This window comes from Cervus elaphus, chromosome 15 (assembly GCF_910594005.1).
Source record: "Cervus elaphus chromosome 15, mCerEla1.1, whole genome shotgun sequence".
Classification (NCBI taxonomy): domain Eukaryota; kingdom Metazoa; phylum Chordata; class Mammalia; order Artiodactyla; family Cervidae; genus Cervus; species Cervus elaphus.
In genome coordinates this window covers 61,282,982-61,300,199 of record NC_057829.1, presented here as the reverse complement: position 1 = coordinate 61,300,199, position 17,218 = coordinate 61,282,982, and the positions used below count along the sequence as shown (strand labels likewise).

The following is a 17,218-nucleotide window of genomic DNA, read 5'->3' as shown; positions in this document are numbered from 1 at the left end:
GCTGTAGGCTCCCCTAGCATGTCGGGGTCTCGTACTCTTCAGCTTTGTCTGTCTTTTTTGCTGGTCTGTCAGCTGGATGAACACAGGGACAGTGCCTGGTGGCTCATGGTAGGCACAAAACGATTATTTGTTTGACGAGGGAGGAGCAGTCTTGTGGGCATGTGTGCCTTGCTGGGAGCTGGAGAACCACTTGCATGGGGATGGTGCCCTGCACGCTGGACTGGATGCTTGTTGTGGCACTTGTGTGGATGCCATTTTTCCTTCACGCCACAGCTGCACTGCCCAGGAGGAGCCCAAGTCTCTGGTTACTCACTGCCTGCATTTTATCCTTCCACAGCCTCTGAGAACCATAAGGATGAGGTTATGTTACCTTCAAGTACTTCTCCTGGGGGCATTTTCTTGTTGCCTCTCCCCATTTTCCTACTGTGGAATGTTCTTGCATCACTTTCAGTGGGTGTTAATATTCCCTATTCGGGCTCAGGAAAGAATATTTCATAGCTTGACAATCATGGGCGATCCTGGGGACATTTTCAGACCTTCATTCCAAAGATTATATCCTGGTGAATAGGATGCTGGGCTTGTCTTTTTTTTTTTAGGTTTTTCTCAACATGGACCATTTTTAAAGTTTTTATTGAATTTGTTGCAGTATTGTTTTTGTTGTTTATGTTCTGTTTTTTTTGGTTGCAAGACATGTGGGATGTTAGCTCCCTGACCAGGGATTGAGCCCAAACCCACTGCATTGTAAGGCGAAGTCTTAACCACTGGACCACGAGGATGTCCCTGGGTTTGTCTTATTAAAAAAATACATATACGTATTTATACACACACACACACATATATATATGACATATGTATATATGCATATATTTATCTGTTTAGTTATCTATCACTTTTGGGATTCCCTCATAGCTCAGTTGGTAAAGAATCTGCCTGCAATGCAGGAGACCCCGATTCAATTCCTGGGTCGGGAAGATCCCTTGGAGAAGGGAAAGGCTACCCACTCCAGTACTCTGGCCTGGAGAATTCCATGGACTGTGTAATCCATGGGGTCAAAAAGAGTTGGACATGACTGAGCAACTCTCACTTTCACTTTGGGCTTAGAAATCAACTTTTATAAAAATAAAAAAAAGAGGTTTGTCCCTAACTTCCCAAAACAAACACGTCTATTCCCTGGTTGAGTTTGACTTGCTGTATCACGTGTTAGTAGGTGGAGGGGCTCCTGGGGACCAATGACTCTCAGGAGCACTTGATTTCTCACAAATCGGAAGGTTAATGGACATCCTGGGGTTCGTGTACGTTCATACCATCACTCAAAGCCTGTCCTCAACAAAGACCTCACTGAAAACCACCTTGTTAATCCTCCCAGGTCCCTTTGAGGTAGTCTGGAAATATTTTCTAGTTCAAAACTAAAGGTCATGGAAAGTCTAAGTAACAGCCTCAGGATTACTTGGCACATGTTATGAAACTGGGCATAAGAGCTAAGAAGATGGATTTTTTTTTTCTGCCGTGCCACACAGTTTGTGGGATCTTAGTTCCCTGACTAGGAATTGAACATGTGCCCACAGTAGTGAAAGCACCGAGTCCTAACCACTGGACCACCAGGGAAGTTCCAGGATTTCTTTCATTTAATCGGCATAAAGCGGTTGTTTGAAAGTGTTCTGAAATTTGAAGAGACATTCAAAATACGATCCCTGTTGTTCTTCATGGCTGTTTTTTTAAAAAACCCTTAGAACATCCACATATTTTGAACTGGTGTTATTTCTCAGGATTCTCCAGTCCTTTTAGAGAAAGGAGGCAGGATATTCATGATAGATTTGCTAATTAATTGACAGATCATTTCTTCTGTCATCTTCAGTGGTGCCCCAGAGGAAAAGCCATTAGATGTTAGGTCAGTCAACCAAGAAGCAAAGATTGAGCATCCGCTGGGTGCCACACTAGGTTTCCAGTGTCATCTCCATGAGCATGGTACCCTGGGCTTTCTCTGATCATTACATTTTGCTTGACAATTTTTCAGATCAAAGGGATGAAGAGCTGCCCACTTTGTTGCACTTTGCTGCCAAGTACGGACTAAAGAACCTCACTGCCTTGTTGCTCACCTGCCCGGGAGCCCTACAGGCCTACAGTGTCGCCAACAAGCACGGCCACTATCCTAACACCATCGCCGAGAAGCACGGCTTCCGGGACCTGCGGCAGTTCATCGACGAGTATGTGGTAAGGTCAAGGCAGGGGGGCCCCGGGAAATGGAAATGCACGATGTGGTCCCCAGGGCTGCCTTTGCACCAAAGATCTAGGTGGACTTCATCTCTAGCACATCCTCATGTGCCTCTGCTGGCAGGGCCAGTATACGCAGGCTGAAGAGATGAGCCCTGGAGTCACATGTCGTGCACGCGTGCGTTCTAAGTCACTTCAGTCGTGTCCAACTCTTTGCGACCCATGGACTGTAGCCCACCAGGTTCCTCTGTACATGGGATTCTCCAGGCAACACCGGAGTGGGTTGCCATGCCCTCCTCCAGGGGATCTTCCCCACCCAGGATTGAACGCAGGATCAAACCCACATCTGTTAACATCTCCTGCATTGGCAGGCAGGGTCTTTACCACTAGTGTCACTTGGGAAGCCTGGAGTCACATGGACCTGGGTCCGGTTTCCTTATCAATACTTGTTAACCACATGACTTTGGGCAAATCATGTATCTATCCTCTTTCTCTCTCAGTTTCCTCATATGCAGGAGAAAGATGATAATAGTTTTACTCTTAGGGTTGTTTTGAGGATAAAAAGAGATAATGTAGGTAAAGCCCTAAGATCCACCCTCGAAGAATTTACAGAGACATTTGTCGAGTGAATCTGCTGAGGGCAAAGGCCAACTCCTCTTTCTAGCTGCCTCCCCACCAACCTCCAAGGCACTTGGCAGGATGTTCCCAGCTGCTTCGCCCACCGTCAAGCCCAGGTTAACTGTTAAGCTTGGTTCCTTTCTTAGCACTGACCACAGTAAAACTCTGCAACTGAGGCTATAGGGAGGCCAGCCGTGAGGCCCCACCTCCTGACAACCTCTCTGTCTTTCTGAGCCTCTGCCTGTCTTCAGGTTTAACTGCTTCTCTAATTTAGGATCCACAGATCCTCCTTGATCATTGACTTGGGGGTCTTTCTTTGAGTGTAATCTCATCCTGTATCTTGGCCTTGATACATGCCCCCAAATTCCTTCCATTGTTTTGGAGGCAGATGCCCTTTGTGACTCCACCCTTTTCTGGTTTTCTTCCGTTTCCGATTCACAGCAACAATGCAGAAATAGCTCAGCCTCTCCTATGAGGCTATGACCTCAAAAGGAACAATGAACACAATCCAGTCAGACAGGAGTGAGCCTGACACCTCCCCAGAAACTTACCTCTCTGCTCTGGACTTGACAATCTACAAGGCAATGACTCACTGAGTTATATAGAGAGGCCCCCAAAATTTGGGAGGTGATTAAATATATTGAATGAATAGAATAGCATGAGTGCCTATTTGGTGTATCATTGGCATAAATGAAGCTAAAAGGTACTTAACAGTCTAGAAGCATTTACTTGGCTTCACTTTGGAGTCAAAAATGTATAAAAGGCAGTGTTTCATTTCCCTGCCAATAGTTTTTGTTAAGAGCATACTGTGTTCATATTAGTGACCACTATTTATTGCATTTATTTGATTGGCAAGTGCATTGTCTCCTTGAGTCCTCACCACTCTTCTTTGAAATTGACAATATTGTTATCTTTCTTCAACAAAGGAGGAATAGGGCCTCAAAAGGCAGAGTAGTTGTGCCAAGGGCCCCACACTTGTCAGGGTGGAGATAGGATGTGAACCTAGTTGATGCTAAAGCTGGGACCTGTTATCCTACTTTATGTCATAGGGACATGGAAAGATGCATGTCCAGTTTGCACTGAAGTTAATCTGGTTCACATTTGTTGTATCATCTTTGTTCTCAGACTACAATCACTTCAACCAATGCATCTCCAGCTTTACCCCACAAAGGTCATCCCTCCATGTTGTTCATGACTCCAAAGAACCATCCCATTTGTTTCCTCTTTCCAGCATATCAAAACCAAAAGCCAGACTCTGAGTCTCCAACACTCCACAGTTGTCACATCATCTGTTCCTTGGGGTTCATCAGGAAACCAATGCAGAGTGTCAAGAGCAGATTAGTGCTCGTGGGGTGGTGATGATGAAAATGAGGATTTTTGTGGGTTGATGCTGAAATAAGGATTGTGAAACACCAGAGTTTCTTACCAGGAAAAGTTGTGCAGGGGTTTCAGAGAAGTCACCTCTCTGGCTTCACCACCACCTGGAGGCAGAATGACCAAAGGCAGGAGGGTCTCTCCGACTTCAGTGCATTTCACCCAAGACCACCTCTCCCTCGGACACAGGATTTAAAACTGAGGTGGGCACTTTGGAGAAGTGTGCTGTCAGGCACTTTGGAGCAGCCTAATGTAAGGAACAAGGACAGGTGAACCAAGTTCCCAAGGGACTTCTGACTATGCAACTTAGCTGCAGCCCTGTTTAGCCCATTTGAATTTCCATCTGATTAATCAGCAACGGTTCCACCTTTGTGTGCCATTTGTTCCCGTTTGCGGAACCACGAAGGTGTGGTAGGAAAGTAGAAGCCAGGATTGCGGATCCTTGAGTAAGGCACTAGATTTTTCTGAGCTTTGGTTTTCTCATCTGTGAGCCAGGGAACAGAAGCAGCAGTGGAAAGGATGTTGGGAGACACTGCATGAGCCCATCCCTAGCCCTTGCCTGACACATCAAAGGCACTCATGAGAAGGTGGGAGATTTGTATCCTTCGGGCATTGGACATTTAACAGATGTCCCCTCTGAGTGCCTAACTGCTCCTTAGTGTTGGAGGAAGAATCAAAGGTGAAAACAAAGGACATGGAACAAAGACTTGGAGCCTGGCTCCTCAAGGAGCTTTCAGTCTGGTGGGAAATACAGACCTGCACACCCAGTTGCAACCCTGATTCTTGTGAACTGTCACAAGCCCACTCGCGCACCTGACGCTGCCCAGAGAGCCCGGCTGTGTCAGCGTGCCCGTGGGGCCCTCCCTCTCTTTCAGGAAACTGTGGACATGCTGAAGAGTCACATTAAAGAGGAGCTGATGCAAGGGGAGGAGGCTGACTCTGTGTATGAGTCCATGGCCCACCTGTCCACAGACCTGCTCATGAAATGCTCCCTCAACCCCGGCTGTGACGAGGAGCTATACGAGTCCATGGCGGCCTTGGTCCCAGCTGCCACCGAGGACCTGTGTAAGTAGCCCGGCTCAGTTCTGTTTCTGTCTTTCTGCTGACAAAAGCGTTTCTTCCTTCTGCTGTATGTGGGGGAAGTCCCTTGCTTACCCTTACCCCAGCTCCAGAGAGATGAAGATCCCATTTTACACAAAGTTAGACAGGTCATTATGTGCTATGACAAGCAGAATTGTTCTCCAAACTTCCTGCTTTGTTACGGGAAAGTTTAAGCAAGGGCCTGGAAGGCAGAGTTGATGAAAGTGTTGCCTTCAGATCCCAGAAGTGACATCAGTGGCTTTTGACTCTTATCAGTCCCAGTGGCTCCTTTTTTATAGCACACATTCTGTAATGCTCCCCCATCCACTACACTGACATGAGATTTCGTATAATATAAGCCACCTAACAATACACATGAAATTTTTAGAAATCAAGTATGGCCCTGATTGAAATATAGAAGAGAACTAGGAGAGGAATGCTGAGGTGTACCTGCACCTGAGGACATGGTGCATTAGGCAGATGCAGTCACCTACACTCTGAATCACTGCCACTGGCACAGTCTCAAATGCTGGCCGATATGTTCGTTGTTTTGGTGACTTGGCTACTGCCAGAAGTGCTGGCATCAATGCCTGGATTTTCCTAAATGGTGAGTGATTTCTCACATTCTCCTCCCCATTTTTATAGTAATGGAATTCCTGGAAATTTTAATGTATATGACAACCATGCAAAAGTACAAGTTGTATTTTATAAATGAAGTAGTTTAGCTTCTAGGCTCAGAAAATTATGAAAACCTTTTTTTTCCCATTAACCTAATTTTACTGGATTAATGTAGAAGAAGCTTATTTCCAAAATATCATATCTCCAGGGCATAATTTGTTTTGTAAATTGCTTAACAAATTTTGCCCTTTTTTGTTTATCTTAATTGTTTTATTCAATAGCAAAAATAGCACATTTTTCCAAAAATTGGAAACAAAAATGTATAACCAAGTTATTACAAGTCTATGACTCCACTCCACCAACCACTATAGCACTTTAAATAGTTTGGTAGATATTTTTTGCCCATATTTTTCCTTATACCTGCTGATATTAATTTTAAAAATATATACACATGTGTATATGTATTAACAGATCTATATGAATACACATATATGTATAAATACATATCATAAGCAGTTATTTTTTAAACACATGTGTGGGTCTAGCGAACTATTTTAAAGTCACAAGGGACCCAAAATAGCGCTGTCCCCCTGGGCACTGAAGGTGTTGTAGCCTCTTTCTGTCTTCTGCTCAATGTCAGTAGTGTCCCTGTATCATGGTGACAACCCAAAATACCCTCACAAATCTTCCAAATACCCTCTAGAGGGCAGTGCTGCTCCCCTGGAGAACCACTGGTCTAAATAACATTGGATTTCAATGCACGTATCAGCGTTTTAGCAGGAGGACCACAGAGAGGCCCTCTAAGAGCCTTCTTTTCATGTTACCATTATTTGCTATGAGATGCTAAGAACTCTGAAACATTGCCTACATCTTCACTGTCCTTCCCTCTGGTCTAATTAGTAGATTCAAGAAAGACAAGACAAATACTCATCAATGCATCTATCAGCTCTTTTGATAGAGGACTTTCTGGAATGGGCTGGATTGAGTATTGCCAACTTTCGGCCTGAGAAGAAGACCATGTGGATCTGGCCCCGCAGGGAGTGGAGCCTGATTTTCCCACCTATGAACAGAAAAGCGGGCATAAAGAGGGTGTTTTGGAGACGCAAATGTGGGCAGGTTGGGTGGCCAGAAGTGAACCCTGATACCACAGGGCCTTTGACACTGCAGCCCCAACACCTGGAAGGTGTGGTCCTGTGGTTGCTAGGTGCTTGCCCGTCAGACTGGCTGCTCCTCTGGGGGAGGGGAAGAAAGAGGGAAAGAGTGGTAGAAAGTCTCTTCCAGCACCTGACTGGGAGGACCGGAGGTGCTGATGGAAGCTCTTCCCAAATGAGCTGTGACCCAGCAGGGAGGTGAGGAAAGAAGGCATCATCCCCACCATCCGCATCCTCTACCCCGCTGAATCGTCCAAGCAGCCGGACAGGGTTACTCTTAATTACCTGCACTTTACAAACGGGGAAAGTGAGGCACAGAGAAGTTAAGCAGCTCTCCCAAGGTCTCACAGCTAGTAAGTGATACAGCCCAGGTTTGAACCCAGGTCTCTCTGTCTCTAGGACTACATTCCTTACTCCGTTCCAGAAATCTCCATCTAAAACCACAAATTTGTAGTCCTGGTTTCTTTTTAGAAAAACCATCCAGCAGCTCCAGCCTGGCTTCCTCTTTCTGTGGCCCAGATGTTGGCTCACAAAACAGCCTCTGGTGCCCTGTGGCCCTTGCACACCCATCCCTCTCTCCATAGACCCAGCAAGCAATTCTGGAGCATCGGTGTTTCAGCCACTTACTTCTCCCCATTGTTGGTGAGAAAATGAGGTGCAAGGGAGACACGGTCCCTTGCAATCTGAAACACAGGCCCATTCACAAAAGAACGTTTGGAGAACAAGAAGTACCCCTGTGGGAAGCCAGAGACCACGCATCAACATTTCTGCCCTGGGTCCCTATGGTGGAGCAGTTGGACAATGAGAGAAGCCCCCACTTTATTGGCAGCTGATTTAGTGTTGACAGAGAGCCTTAACCCCCGTTATGCCTCTGGATGCTCCAGCACACGAATCCTCCTACCACATCAGTGCAGAGCTGGCGGGAACGCTAAGGGCAGCCATCCCACTCCTCCTAGTCTGCCAGGCCTCTCACAGTGGGAGCCCTGAGCCTCTCCAGCACTTTCCAAGGCAGTGGAGTGCTAGGGAGCTTGCCTGGTCTGCGGCCAGTTGGCAACTTGTAAAGTTACATGGGGCCAGGATAGGGTGGGGGGAGATTCTGGTTGCCTTGGAGCTAGCAGGAGGTCATAGACGGGCAGGCTATAAAATTCGGCTGTTGGAGGAATGGGCAAAGGAAACCTGCTGCATTTTTCACTTGCTAGATCCTGTAATCTCTGAATTTTCTGAATCTAGATATGATTTGTGTTTTTGTCTGTGGTTTAACCTTGAGAATGACTACTGGCCCAGAAGCAGCAGCCACTGGTACATGGGGAGGAACCATTCATTTCACTACCAGTGGCCAGTAAGTCTAGGAGAGAAGGCAGGTTAGGTCATAAACAAGCAGGGCAAACCGATCAATCTAAGACGTATGTTTGTAACAGCACCCAGCAGAGTTATCACTGGGAACATTGGCCTTTCCTCTCAGTGCACTGATTTTATCTCTGTGATCTCATCTGATCATCTGGGGCTTGGCGAGTAGTCATCTTCATTTTAGAGAGAAATGGCCATTAAGGTGCCAAAACTAAGTAACTTTCTTAAGTCCTGTCAAGGGAGAACTGGGTCAGGAAGCTGGGTTTGCAGATTCCCAGGGATCAAGGCTCTCAGCTGCCCACTGGGCTGGAGGACCCTCCTGGCCTGCCCTTCCTTTCAAGTCTGCACTTGCCCGCCCTGGGACAGATACTTAAAGGAGAGTTATTTCAAATGGAATAGCAGAGGTTATCAGTGTCTCGCCTTGTTACAACTCAACCCTAGAAGCTGAAAATAAATATATTAAGGAAACTAGGCTGTGTTTATTCACTAACTGACTCAATGGCTCATTCACTCATCTGCTCACAGGACAACGTAATGGATGCAGCTAGGCCAGCTCATACCATTGCTCCGGAGGTCATCTAACTGTGTTGGGACAAATCTGCCCCTTTCTTTTTTTTAACACCAAAAACATTTTGTATTGGGGTATAGTCAGTTAGCAATGTTGTGATAGTTTCAAGTGAACAGTGAAGGGACTCAGCCATACATGTATCTATTCTCCCCGCAAACTCCCTCCCATCCAGGCTGGCACATAACATTGAGCAGAGTTCCATGTGCTATACAATAGGTTTTTGTTGGTTATCCATTTTAAATCTGCCCCTTTCTGACTTAAATTTTGGAAAGGGGATAGTAATATGGTCCCCAAAGGGAATTCAAACAACTACTAAGTAGGAAGGTTGTCAGAGAGGCTCCCAGTGTTGAATGAAAGGGGCTAGGGAGCAGTGTTGAGTTCTGATCCTGAGATTTTTGGGCCCTTCCCCTGAACTTGTGCATGTGCGTGCATGTACACACACACACACACACACACACACACACACACACACACACTCCTCACCATCGCTGTCTTTAGTTTAAATATGCTGCCACCAAGTGGTAGCTACATGTGTTTGTTATCAGACTTTCAACTTTGCTCCCAATTCTCTTGAAAAGTTTGTGTTCAAGAGCCCCACAAATTTAAACCATCATGTTCCACACCATACTAGATAATAAATGTTTTTAGGGTAAAGCTTATGGAAACACTAAACGAAAATTATAGTACATCTCTCTCTGGGTGACTTCACTCTCTGTTGATCTTTTTCTCATTTACTTCTTTTGCTTCCGTCTTTGCCTTCAGAGAATGGTACAGTGTTCCTGTCGGTCCTTTGACTTAGGTAATACATTTAGGTCACTTTGTTGAGGCTCTGGGTGCTAAGGCCTCAGGAGTCTCTTCTGGGTCCAGCTGTTTCCCAGGTATTCCACTTGTGGATTTAGCGCTACTTGAATATCTCAGAGGCTTGTCTTCCTCCATCAGGAAAAAGGAAAAGAAGAAGAAAGATGCAGTGACTTGCTACTGGAAACTAAACTCACACGTGTCACTCTAATCCATCCCAGAGGGCTGCTCTGCTTCTGGGACTCCTGCTTTGAACCTTTCTCTTGCGCCCCTGCTTCTTCCACCTGCTTATGTGAATCAAGTTTGCCTGCAGTGGGGAGAGACAACTTGGCCCAAGCTAATGGCCCAAGCTAACAAACGTGCTGACTTCTCTTAGCAACCTCCTTGGTAACTGGCGTCTTTGTAACAGATCATCTCCAGCAGTGTTTTCTTTACCAGAGCTCTCTGATTACAGTCCTTCTCTGCCAGCTGGGTCCCCTCTGAGGTCCAGTGGGCTTCAGTGAAGGTCCTCACAGCCCCGCCATGTAAGATCTGAGCCCCCCGAAGGACCATTTGTAAGCAGATCATTAGGTTACTGATTGTTAAGTTACTGGAATATGCTACCTTCCCCATCTGCACACTTTTCTCTCAAGAGTCTTCCTTCCTGCAGCAGCATATGAGTTCTTACCCGCAGGGAACTCACTCTGAGGCAGAGCTGGCTATTCCTGTCTTGTCTGGGCCTGAAACTGACCTAGCGAAGCCAAGGCAACCTCAAGACACTTCCGACTTCTATAGCTTTTCTGTCCTTTAGATGTACAAGAACGGTGTTGCAAATATAGGCACTTAGTGAAAGAGCACTGGATTGAATGTTTTCAAGTTAATTAAGTTAAACTCCTCACCACCAGCAGCGACCTTGCCTGCCTCTGCAGCCGCACAGCTGTGGGCAGGCCTTCCTCAGGGCACTGCCCACAAATCAGTTTGCATCTGGTCATGTACCAGCTTCTTTGGCTACCTGCTCCTACTAACGTTAGCAAGTATCATCCACAGGCCCTGCACCGCAGACGTTTGATTATTTCTTGACTTTGAGAGTTTCCAGAAAATAAGAAGTCATCCTAGATGTTGTGGTGTGAAATTACTTGTTGACATTACAATGCAAGGACTTCACCTCTCCGATAGGTGGTAGTGAGACATCTGTGAGATGCCCCCAAAGGTGGGACATCTGTGGCTGCTCCCGGCTGCCCATTTTTTTTTTTGCTGTGTCTCCATCCATCCGCCCATGCTGGTCCTGCTGCCTGCGTTGCCCTTCTCTTTTCTCAGCTTGGAAAATGCCCAGATCCCTTCCCCAAACCCGAAGACCTCCATAGCCATGTATTCATTTGCTTCTTCTTCACTAGTCTGTTCACTTTCACATTCATTCAACATTTATCAATCCACTCAAGTGTTTAAGTCACCGCACCAGGTGATAAGGAGTCAGCAAATAAGCCAGCATGGTCCCTGCCTTCTAGCATTTCCCTTCTAGTGGGAAAGCTGGATATTAAACAAAGAGACTGCATAACTGAATATATAACTACAAACTGACAGTGCTGCAGAGGAAAACGACATGAGGCCCTCGAGAGGGTAGCTAGTAGAGAATGGATCTTAGCAAGTTCTAGTACCCACTGCACCCCACCAGGAAACTGACCTGTGAATTCCTTCCTGCAAGGCAGAGGGTCTGTGTGCTCACTAGGGGCAACCGCACTGAGGCCCTGCTTGTCTGCTAAGAAATTCACAGAACTTGACATGCTGCTTCTCCTAACCCTTTCACGTTAGCCTCTTCTGTGTCATTGCAAATCACCTCTCAGTCTCTCTAATTTCAGACTCCAGTTCTCCTCTTTCTGTCTGTGTGTCTCTATCTCTGTCTCTCCCCTCCACAACTCCCTCTTCCTCTCTGTTTCATTGTCTCTCTCCTTCTTCTCCCCTCCTCTGACTCCCACGTCTGCATGTGTGTGACTATCTCTGTCTCTCTGTCCCTGTTTCTGCCTGTCACTGTCTCTCTCTCACCTTCCCCCCACTTCTCCATGAGGGTGGAGGAAGGTTGGACTTTCCTGTTGACATGGTCAATCATAGCCATCCTTCTACCTGTGTGCCAATAGAACCAATCAGGTTTCAAGTTTGTTTGTTTGTTTGTTTGTTTTCAAATGTTTCACCATGCTGCTCCTTGCTTTAAGCCTCTTTTCTAGTCACAATAGCACTTGCTGAAAATAAAAAGTTTTTGGCCTGCTTTCAGTGTTTGAGAGCCTTTCCAGAAGAATAGTCACTCAGTATCTGATATTTTACTGTATTATATACTCAGATTAGGTTTTCTATTAAATTAGTAACACATAATCTGAATGGAGTTTCCACCGCGGCTAAGCAATCTAGATTTATGTCCCAGGAAGAGTATCATATGAGCACCTTTGAAAATTCATTTTTGCTCTTGACTTGTTCCTTAATTAAGTGCCTGCCTGCCTTAACTCATCTGTTCCAGCTTCTTTCTTCCTAGGAATGGTTTCTCTGGGATCAACTCCTGTAAAAAACCATAGTGTAACTCTGCAGCTGGCTTTCCCAAAAGGAGACTGTGGTCCCAGAATCTCCTTGTTATTGTTTTGGGTTGGTTTTTTTTCCCAATGAAATGAAATAATTTTTTCCTTAGATTCCTGCATTTTTTCCTTAGATCAGCAGGTTTCAGCACATTTCAGTTTATTTTTAACTGACCAGTGGTGAAGGTTAAATGCTTAGAATCTGAAGTACAAGGCCTGAGCATCCAGGGATGCAGGATCTGTTGCTGTTGCTGTCCTTTTCAAAATATCCTCTGTCTGGAAACTGACTCCATTCATTTCTGGAATTTCCTATGTATTTCAGTTACTCTTGTGTTACTGTATGCTTGGGTTGTATGCACACATGGGTTGTCAAATTTAGAGTCTGAGGGTTTGAACTGTCATTAACTTGAAACAACCAGGAGCTTTTTCTTTTCTTTGTTCTTACAAAGGTAGTATCTGCTACCACTTGGACTTACTGCCTAATACAGCTATGGCAAATAGTGTTTTAAAAATAATTTCCACATCAGTAAGCTGGTGTTGAGGTCCTGGGAAGCTGTGTTGAGAAGGATCCTGAGGCCACAAAGAAGGCAGTGACTGAATAAAGATATTTACCTTGAATACGGAGTAGTGGTGTGGAGGCCAGTGTGCATCTGCTGTTCCTTGTCTAATTTAAAGATAGTTTTGTTTTGTTGTTGTTTATTCGCTAAATCATGTCTGACTCTTTTGTGACCCCATAGACTATAGCCCACCAGGCTCTTCTGTCCATGGAATTTTCCAAGCAAGAATACTGGAGTGGGTTGCCATTTCCTTCTCCAGGAGATCTTCCCAACCCAGGGATCAAACCTGCATCTCTTGAATTGGCAGGCAGATTCTTTACCGTTGAGCCACCAGAATAGCCAGTTCAAAGATACTTATGCAGTCCAGTGGTTAACACTTCATGTTTTCACTGCAGGTGGCATAGGTTTGATCCCAGGTCAGGGAACTAAGATCCTGTGTGCCCCACCGTGTGGCAAAAGAAAAAAAAGTACTCATGACACAAACCTATGTGATATGTACTATTATTGATGCAGAAAGCTTAGCTTCTCTGTACACCAGTGCTAAATCAAATCTCAGAGACAGAGTTTTGGGTGAAGTAAAAAAGGATAGCTTTATTGCTTTGCCAGGCCAAAGAGGACATAGTGGGTTGATGCCCTCAAAACCGAGTTTCCCAACCTGGGGGAGACAGTGAGAAGTTTTATAGTAAAAGTGGGGGTGATCAGCTTGTGAACATTCTTCTGATAGGTTGGTGATGAGCTAAGTAGGAGTCAGCATCGTCAACCCTCAGGGTCAACTGGCCTGGGGTCTACATGCTTATGGGCAGCATACCATAACTTCTCCCACCTGGAAGGTGTTTCAGTATCTGCAGAATAGGTCAAAGATAATGTTGTATGTATCCATTGATGGGGAAACAGGACCTTGTTCCAAGGCTCTCTTGACTGTTTCTCCCTGGTCCCACCCTTCCCTGATTAACAACTGCCTGAATCTACCCTTTGGAACTCTGGGAAGGTCATGGAGGCTGAATGAAGGCTGTTTCCTATAATCAATGAAACTGGGACACAGAAAGGCTCTGTGCCCAGGAGCCCCACAGGGCCCTGCAAGGTATCATTATTATCACCATTTTAGAGACAGGAAAACCACCTGAGAGGATGTAAACAACTTGGCCCAAGATAATAGTGGACAAAGAGTTAATGTAACAGCTCTCATTTCCCTTCTCCAGGAGAATTTGACCTTCATTGACTTCCGCTCTGTTACCCTGGTAACCTGATAAGAGCCATATGTCCATTATGTCTCTAGGCAACATTGCCTGTGATAAAAATGACCCTTAATTGGTTGGCAAATTGCATCTGGAACTAGAAGGAGTTGTATGTGAACTATAAATACTTGAAAAGGACACCATACTTTGGGCTTCCCTGAAGGCAGTGTCTCTGGATGCCTCTTACGGGGACCTTGGAATCTGTGCCTCAGGAGGTGCTGATATAACTCAGGAGTTGCGAGATGCTGCTCCTCTGAGGCACCAGGACATCCCCTCCACTTGCCTGATATGGCTCTGGTCTCGTGGCATGAGAGTTGCGAGACTCCCAGAATGAGGAAGGCGACTTGGTACTGTCCTGCTGGTGTGTATCTTCCAACCTTCTGAGTAGGTTGGCACCAGCATAGCCCATGGTCATCTTGTAAGTCCCAATGATCAGCTGGATCTAAAAAGTTGGATCTAGAAGTGAATTGGCCCGGGGTGTTGCAGTCCTACAGTCAGAAGTGGAAGAATCAAAATTGGAACCTATGCATTCCGACCCAAATGCCCATATCTGTCACCATCCATCTAGAGTGCCTCAAGGAAGAGAAATAATTCTACAGATGTCTCAGGACTGATGTTTATCTGATCCTAGTTTGTCTACTTCCAAAACCATGCTCTTAACCACCAGTGAAGGCGTGGCTATAGAATAAAAAGATCTGTTTGTTACAGGTAGCCCTGCCTCGTTCATCGTACCCATGGATACATGGTTCACAGGACTTCCTGGAAGGTGACTTGATAGTGTATGTGGACAAGAAGGGGTCAGTGTAGGTCATTCCCAGAGCTTATGCTTGCATTTCTTCCTCTCCTTTTCTCATCTTTCCCTCCTCTCTGTTCTTCTCCTTTAAAAAAATAAAACAAAACAACAACACAAACTTTTGAACTACTTTTAGATTTTGAGAAAAGTTGCAGAAATGTTACCCTTCCTGTATGCCTTTCATCCAGATTTCTCAGATAGTAACATCTTACATAACCATAGTTACTAAAGGTGTGAAATGAACATTGGTGCAATACCACCAACTAAACTCTAAGACCTTGTTCAAATTTCACTAGTTTTTCCCCAAGGCTCTTTTTCTGTTCGTAGGTGAGACTAGATACTGTTCCTAGAAAGGAAGCCGCAGTGTCTGCTGTCGTTCTCCTTAGTCTCCTCCAATGTATAACCACAGTTCCTGGTCATTCCCCCTCTTGGATACTCTGGCAGAACCCCAGTCAGTTATTTTGTAGAACGCCCTTTAGTTAGGTTTGCTAGATGCTTTCTGTGAATGGACTGAGGTTATAAGTTTTGAGCAAGACTACCATAGCAATGACATTACATCCTCCTCCATGCACTGTATTAAGGGATCATGATGTTGATATGTCTTATTACTGGGGCTCATTCTTTTCTTCTCTATTTCCTTTCTTAATGTCTTTCTTTAACCCACAAAAAACTCAGCACATTAAGATGGGGTCATAGTACCAGGAGAGAAGCCCTCATCCTTATTATAGAAGTGTGAGAGATCCAGCCAGGGATGCTCTGGCTGCTTTCATTTTTCTTCTACATTTTGCTTTTCTAACTCTTTGTAGCTTCTTCAGTTTTTCCAGTTACATCTTGAATATGGGAATCAGTTCTGTCAAACTGAACTTTGTTAGTGAAATAGCTAGGCCATGTGTGACTCTTTTACTACTGTCAGTGGGGGTGACCGATTGAGGTTTGCACTCTGGTGTTGCCAGCCTGGGAGGTTTGATTGTTGGTGATCGAAACTGTCCTGATGCTGCTCTGCCCTCACCAGATTCTTAGAGATGCCGGAGCCTGAGGGGGCTGCGATTCCTGGAGGATGCAGCACTGGGTGTAACAGAGCCCAATGATAAGCCCATCCTCATCTCTAGGAGTGTCTGATGCAAGCAAGTCTTTCCATACAGGGTCTTTCCCTCTGTGTTCTATTGCTTTGTGAGTTAGGAGTTTCAAAAGTTGCCTGGGTCAGGGTCAGGCAGCTGAGGGGTGAAGGGGTGTAGGGATAGAAGTGGGGAGGGTAGAGGAGGGCCCTATGACCAGCAGGGCACATCTGTAAGGTATGTCTTTCTTCCCTTGTTTTCTAACTTCATGGGGAAAGTGTTCCATAAAACCGCAGTTAAGCAATTTAAATAGAAATCTCAAATAAGCAGAATTTCTCTCCTCTTCAGTTTTTAAGAAATGGATTGTGAGTTCTTATCTGAGATTTATTTTTAAAATATTTCTAGGTATGTTTCAGGATCAATACAGTTACCTTAATCTCTACAGTTTAGTTTATAGAATTCAGTGTTGACCAGAGATGTTTACTGAGTTAACAGTTTCCCATGTGGAATCACAGGGCTTTTTGGACTAGAGGGTATCAAGGTAGATTATATTCAATGTAATGTCTTTACTACATTTATTTCAAGAAATATTAAACTGAAAAAGTAGAAAAAAGGAAAGGAATTGGAAAAAAGATTCATCAAGAGTATATATTTCTTTTTTCTTTTGCCTCAAATCTTTTTTTTTTTTTTTTAAACTACATATTATATTCCCCCATGAGCCCCTTCTGGCACCTAATTGTCTTCCCTCTCTCCCAGAGGTAACCACTACCATGAATTCAGCATTTATCCTTTCCAGCATGTCAGCAACTTTTCATATGTTTATTAGATATTTATGAATTTGTAAACCACATGTAGTATCATTTTACAGGTATTAAAATTTATATAAACTACTATATATACTGCAAAGTGCTTTATGTAAAATACTTTATATACTACAAACACCAGTCTGCAACTTTTTCACTCAATATTGTGTCGTGTTTAATGGTCACAAAGTTTATATTTTGATTATCAAAAGATTGTCAATGTTTGAAATAAGGTCGAGTAAAAGCTATGCTATGTAATAATGTCATATCTGCTCACTGAAAAGTTTAAAAATCAGTATTTTTATAATTAAATCAATAACCTGGTAATTGACAGGTGAGCCATAATTTATTTTTTAATAACCTAAAATTATTTTTGCTTTGGGAATCTAATTGTACAGACTTGATCATAATTACCTAGACTTTAAAGTGTTGATAGGATTTTCTTCATATATGAATGCAACACAAGCCACTGT

General features: G+C 44.6%; 1 protein-coding gene across 1 annotated transcript in view; it reads left to right on the top strand.

The window, feature by feature from the left end:
• Window positions 1-17,218, top strand: part of PIK3AP1 (phosphoinositide-3-kinase adaptor protein 1) — a 113,781-nt gene that overhangs the window by 62,436 nt on the left and 34,127 nt on the right. Inside the window, exons 7-8 of the mRNA XM_043927007.1 lie at window positions 2,015-2,211; window positions 5,079-5,268. Coding sequence (XP_043782942.1) covers window positions 2,015-2,211; window positions 5,079-5,268 — 387 coding nt within the window. The remainder of the gene's footprint in view (window positions 1-2,014; window positions 2,212-5,078; window positions 5,269-17,218) is intronic.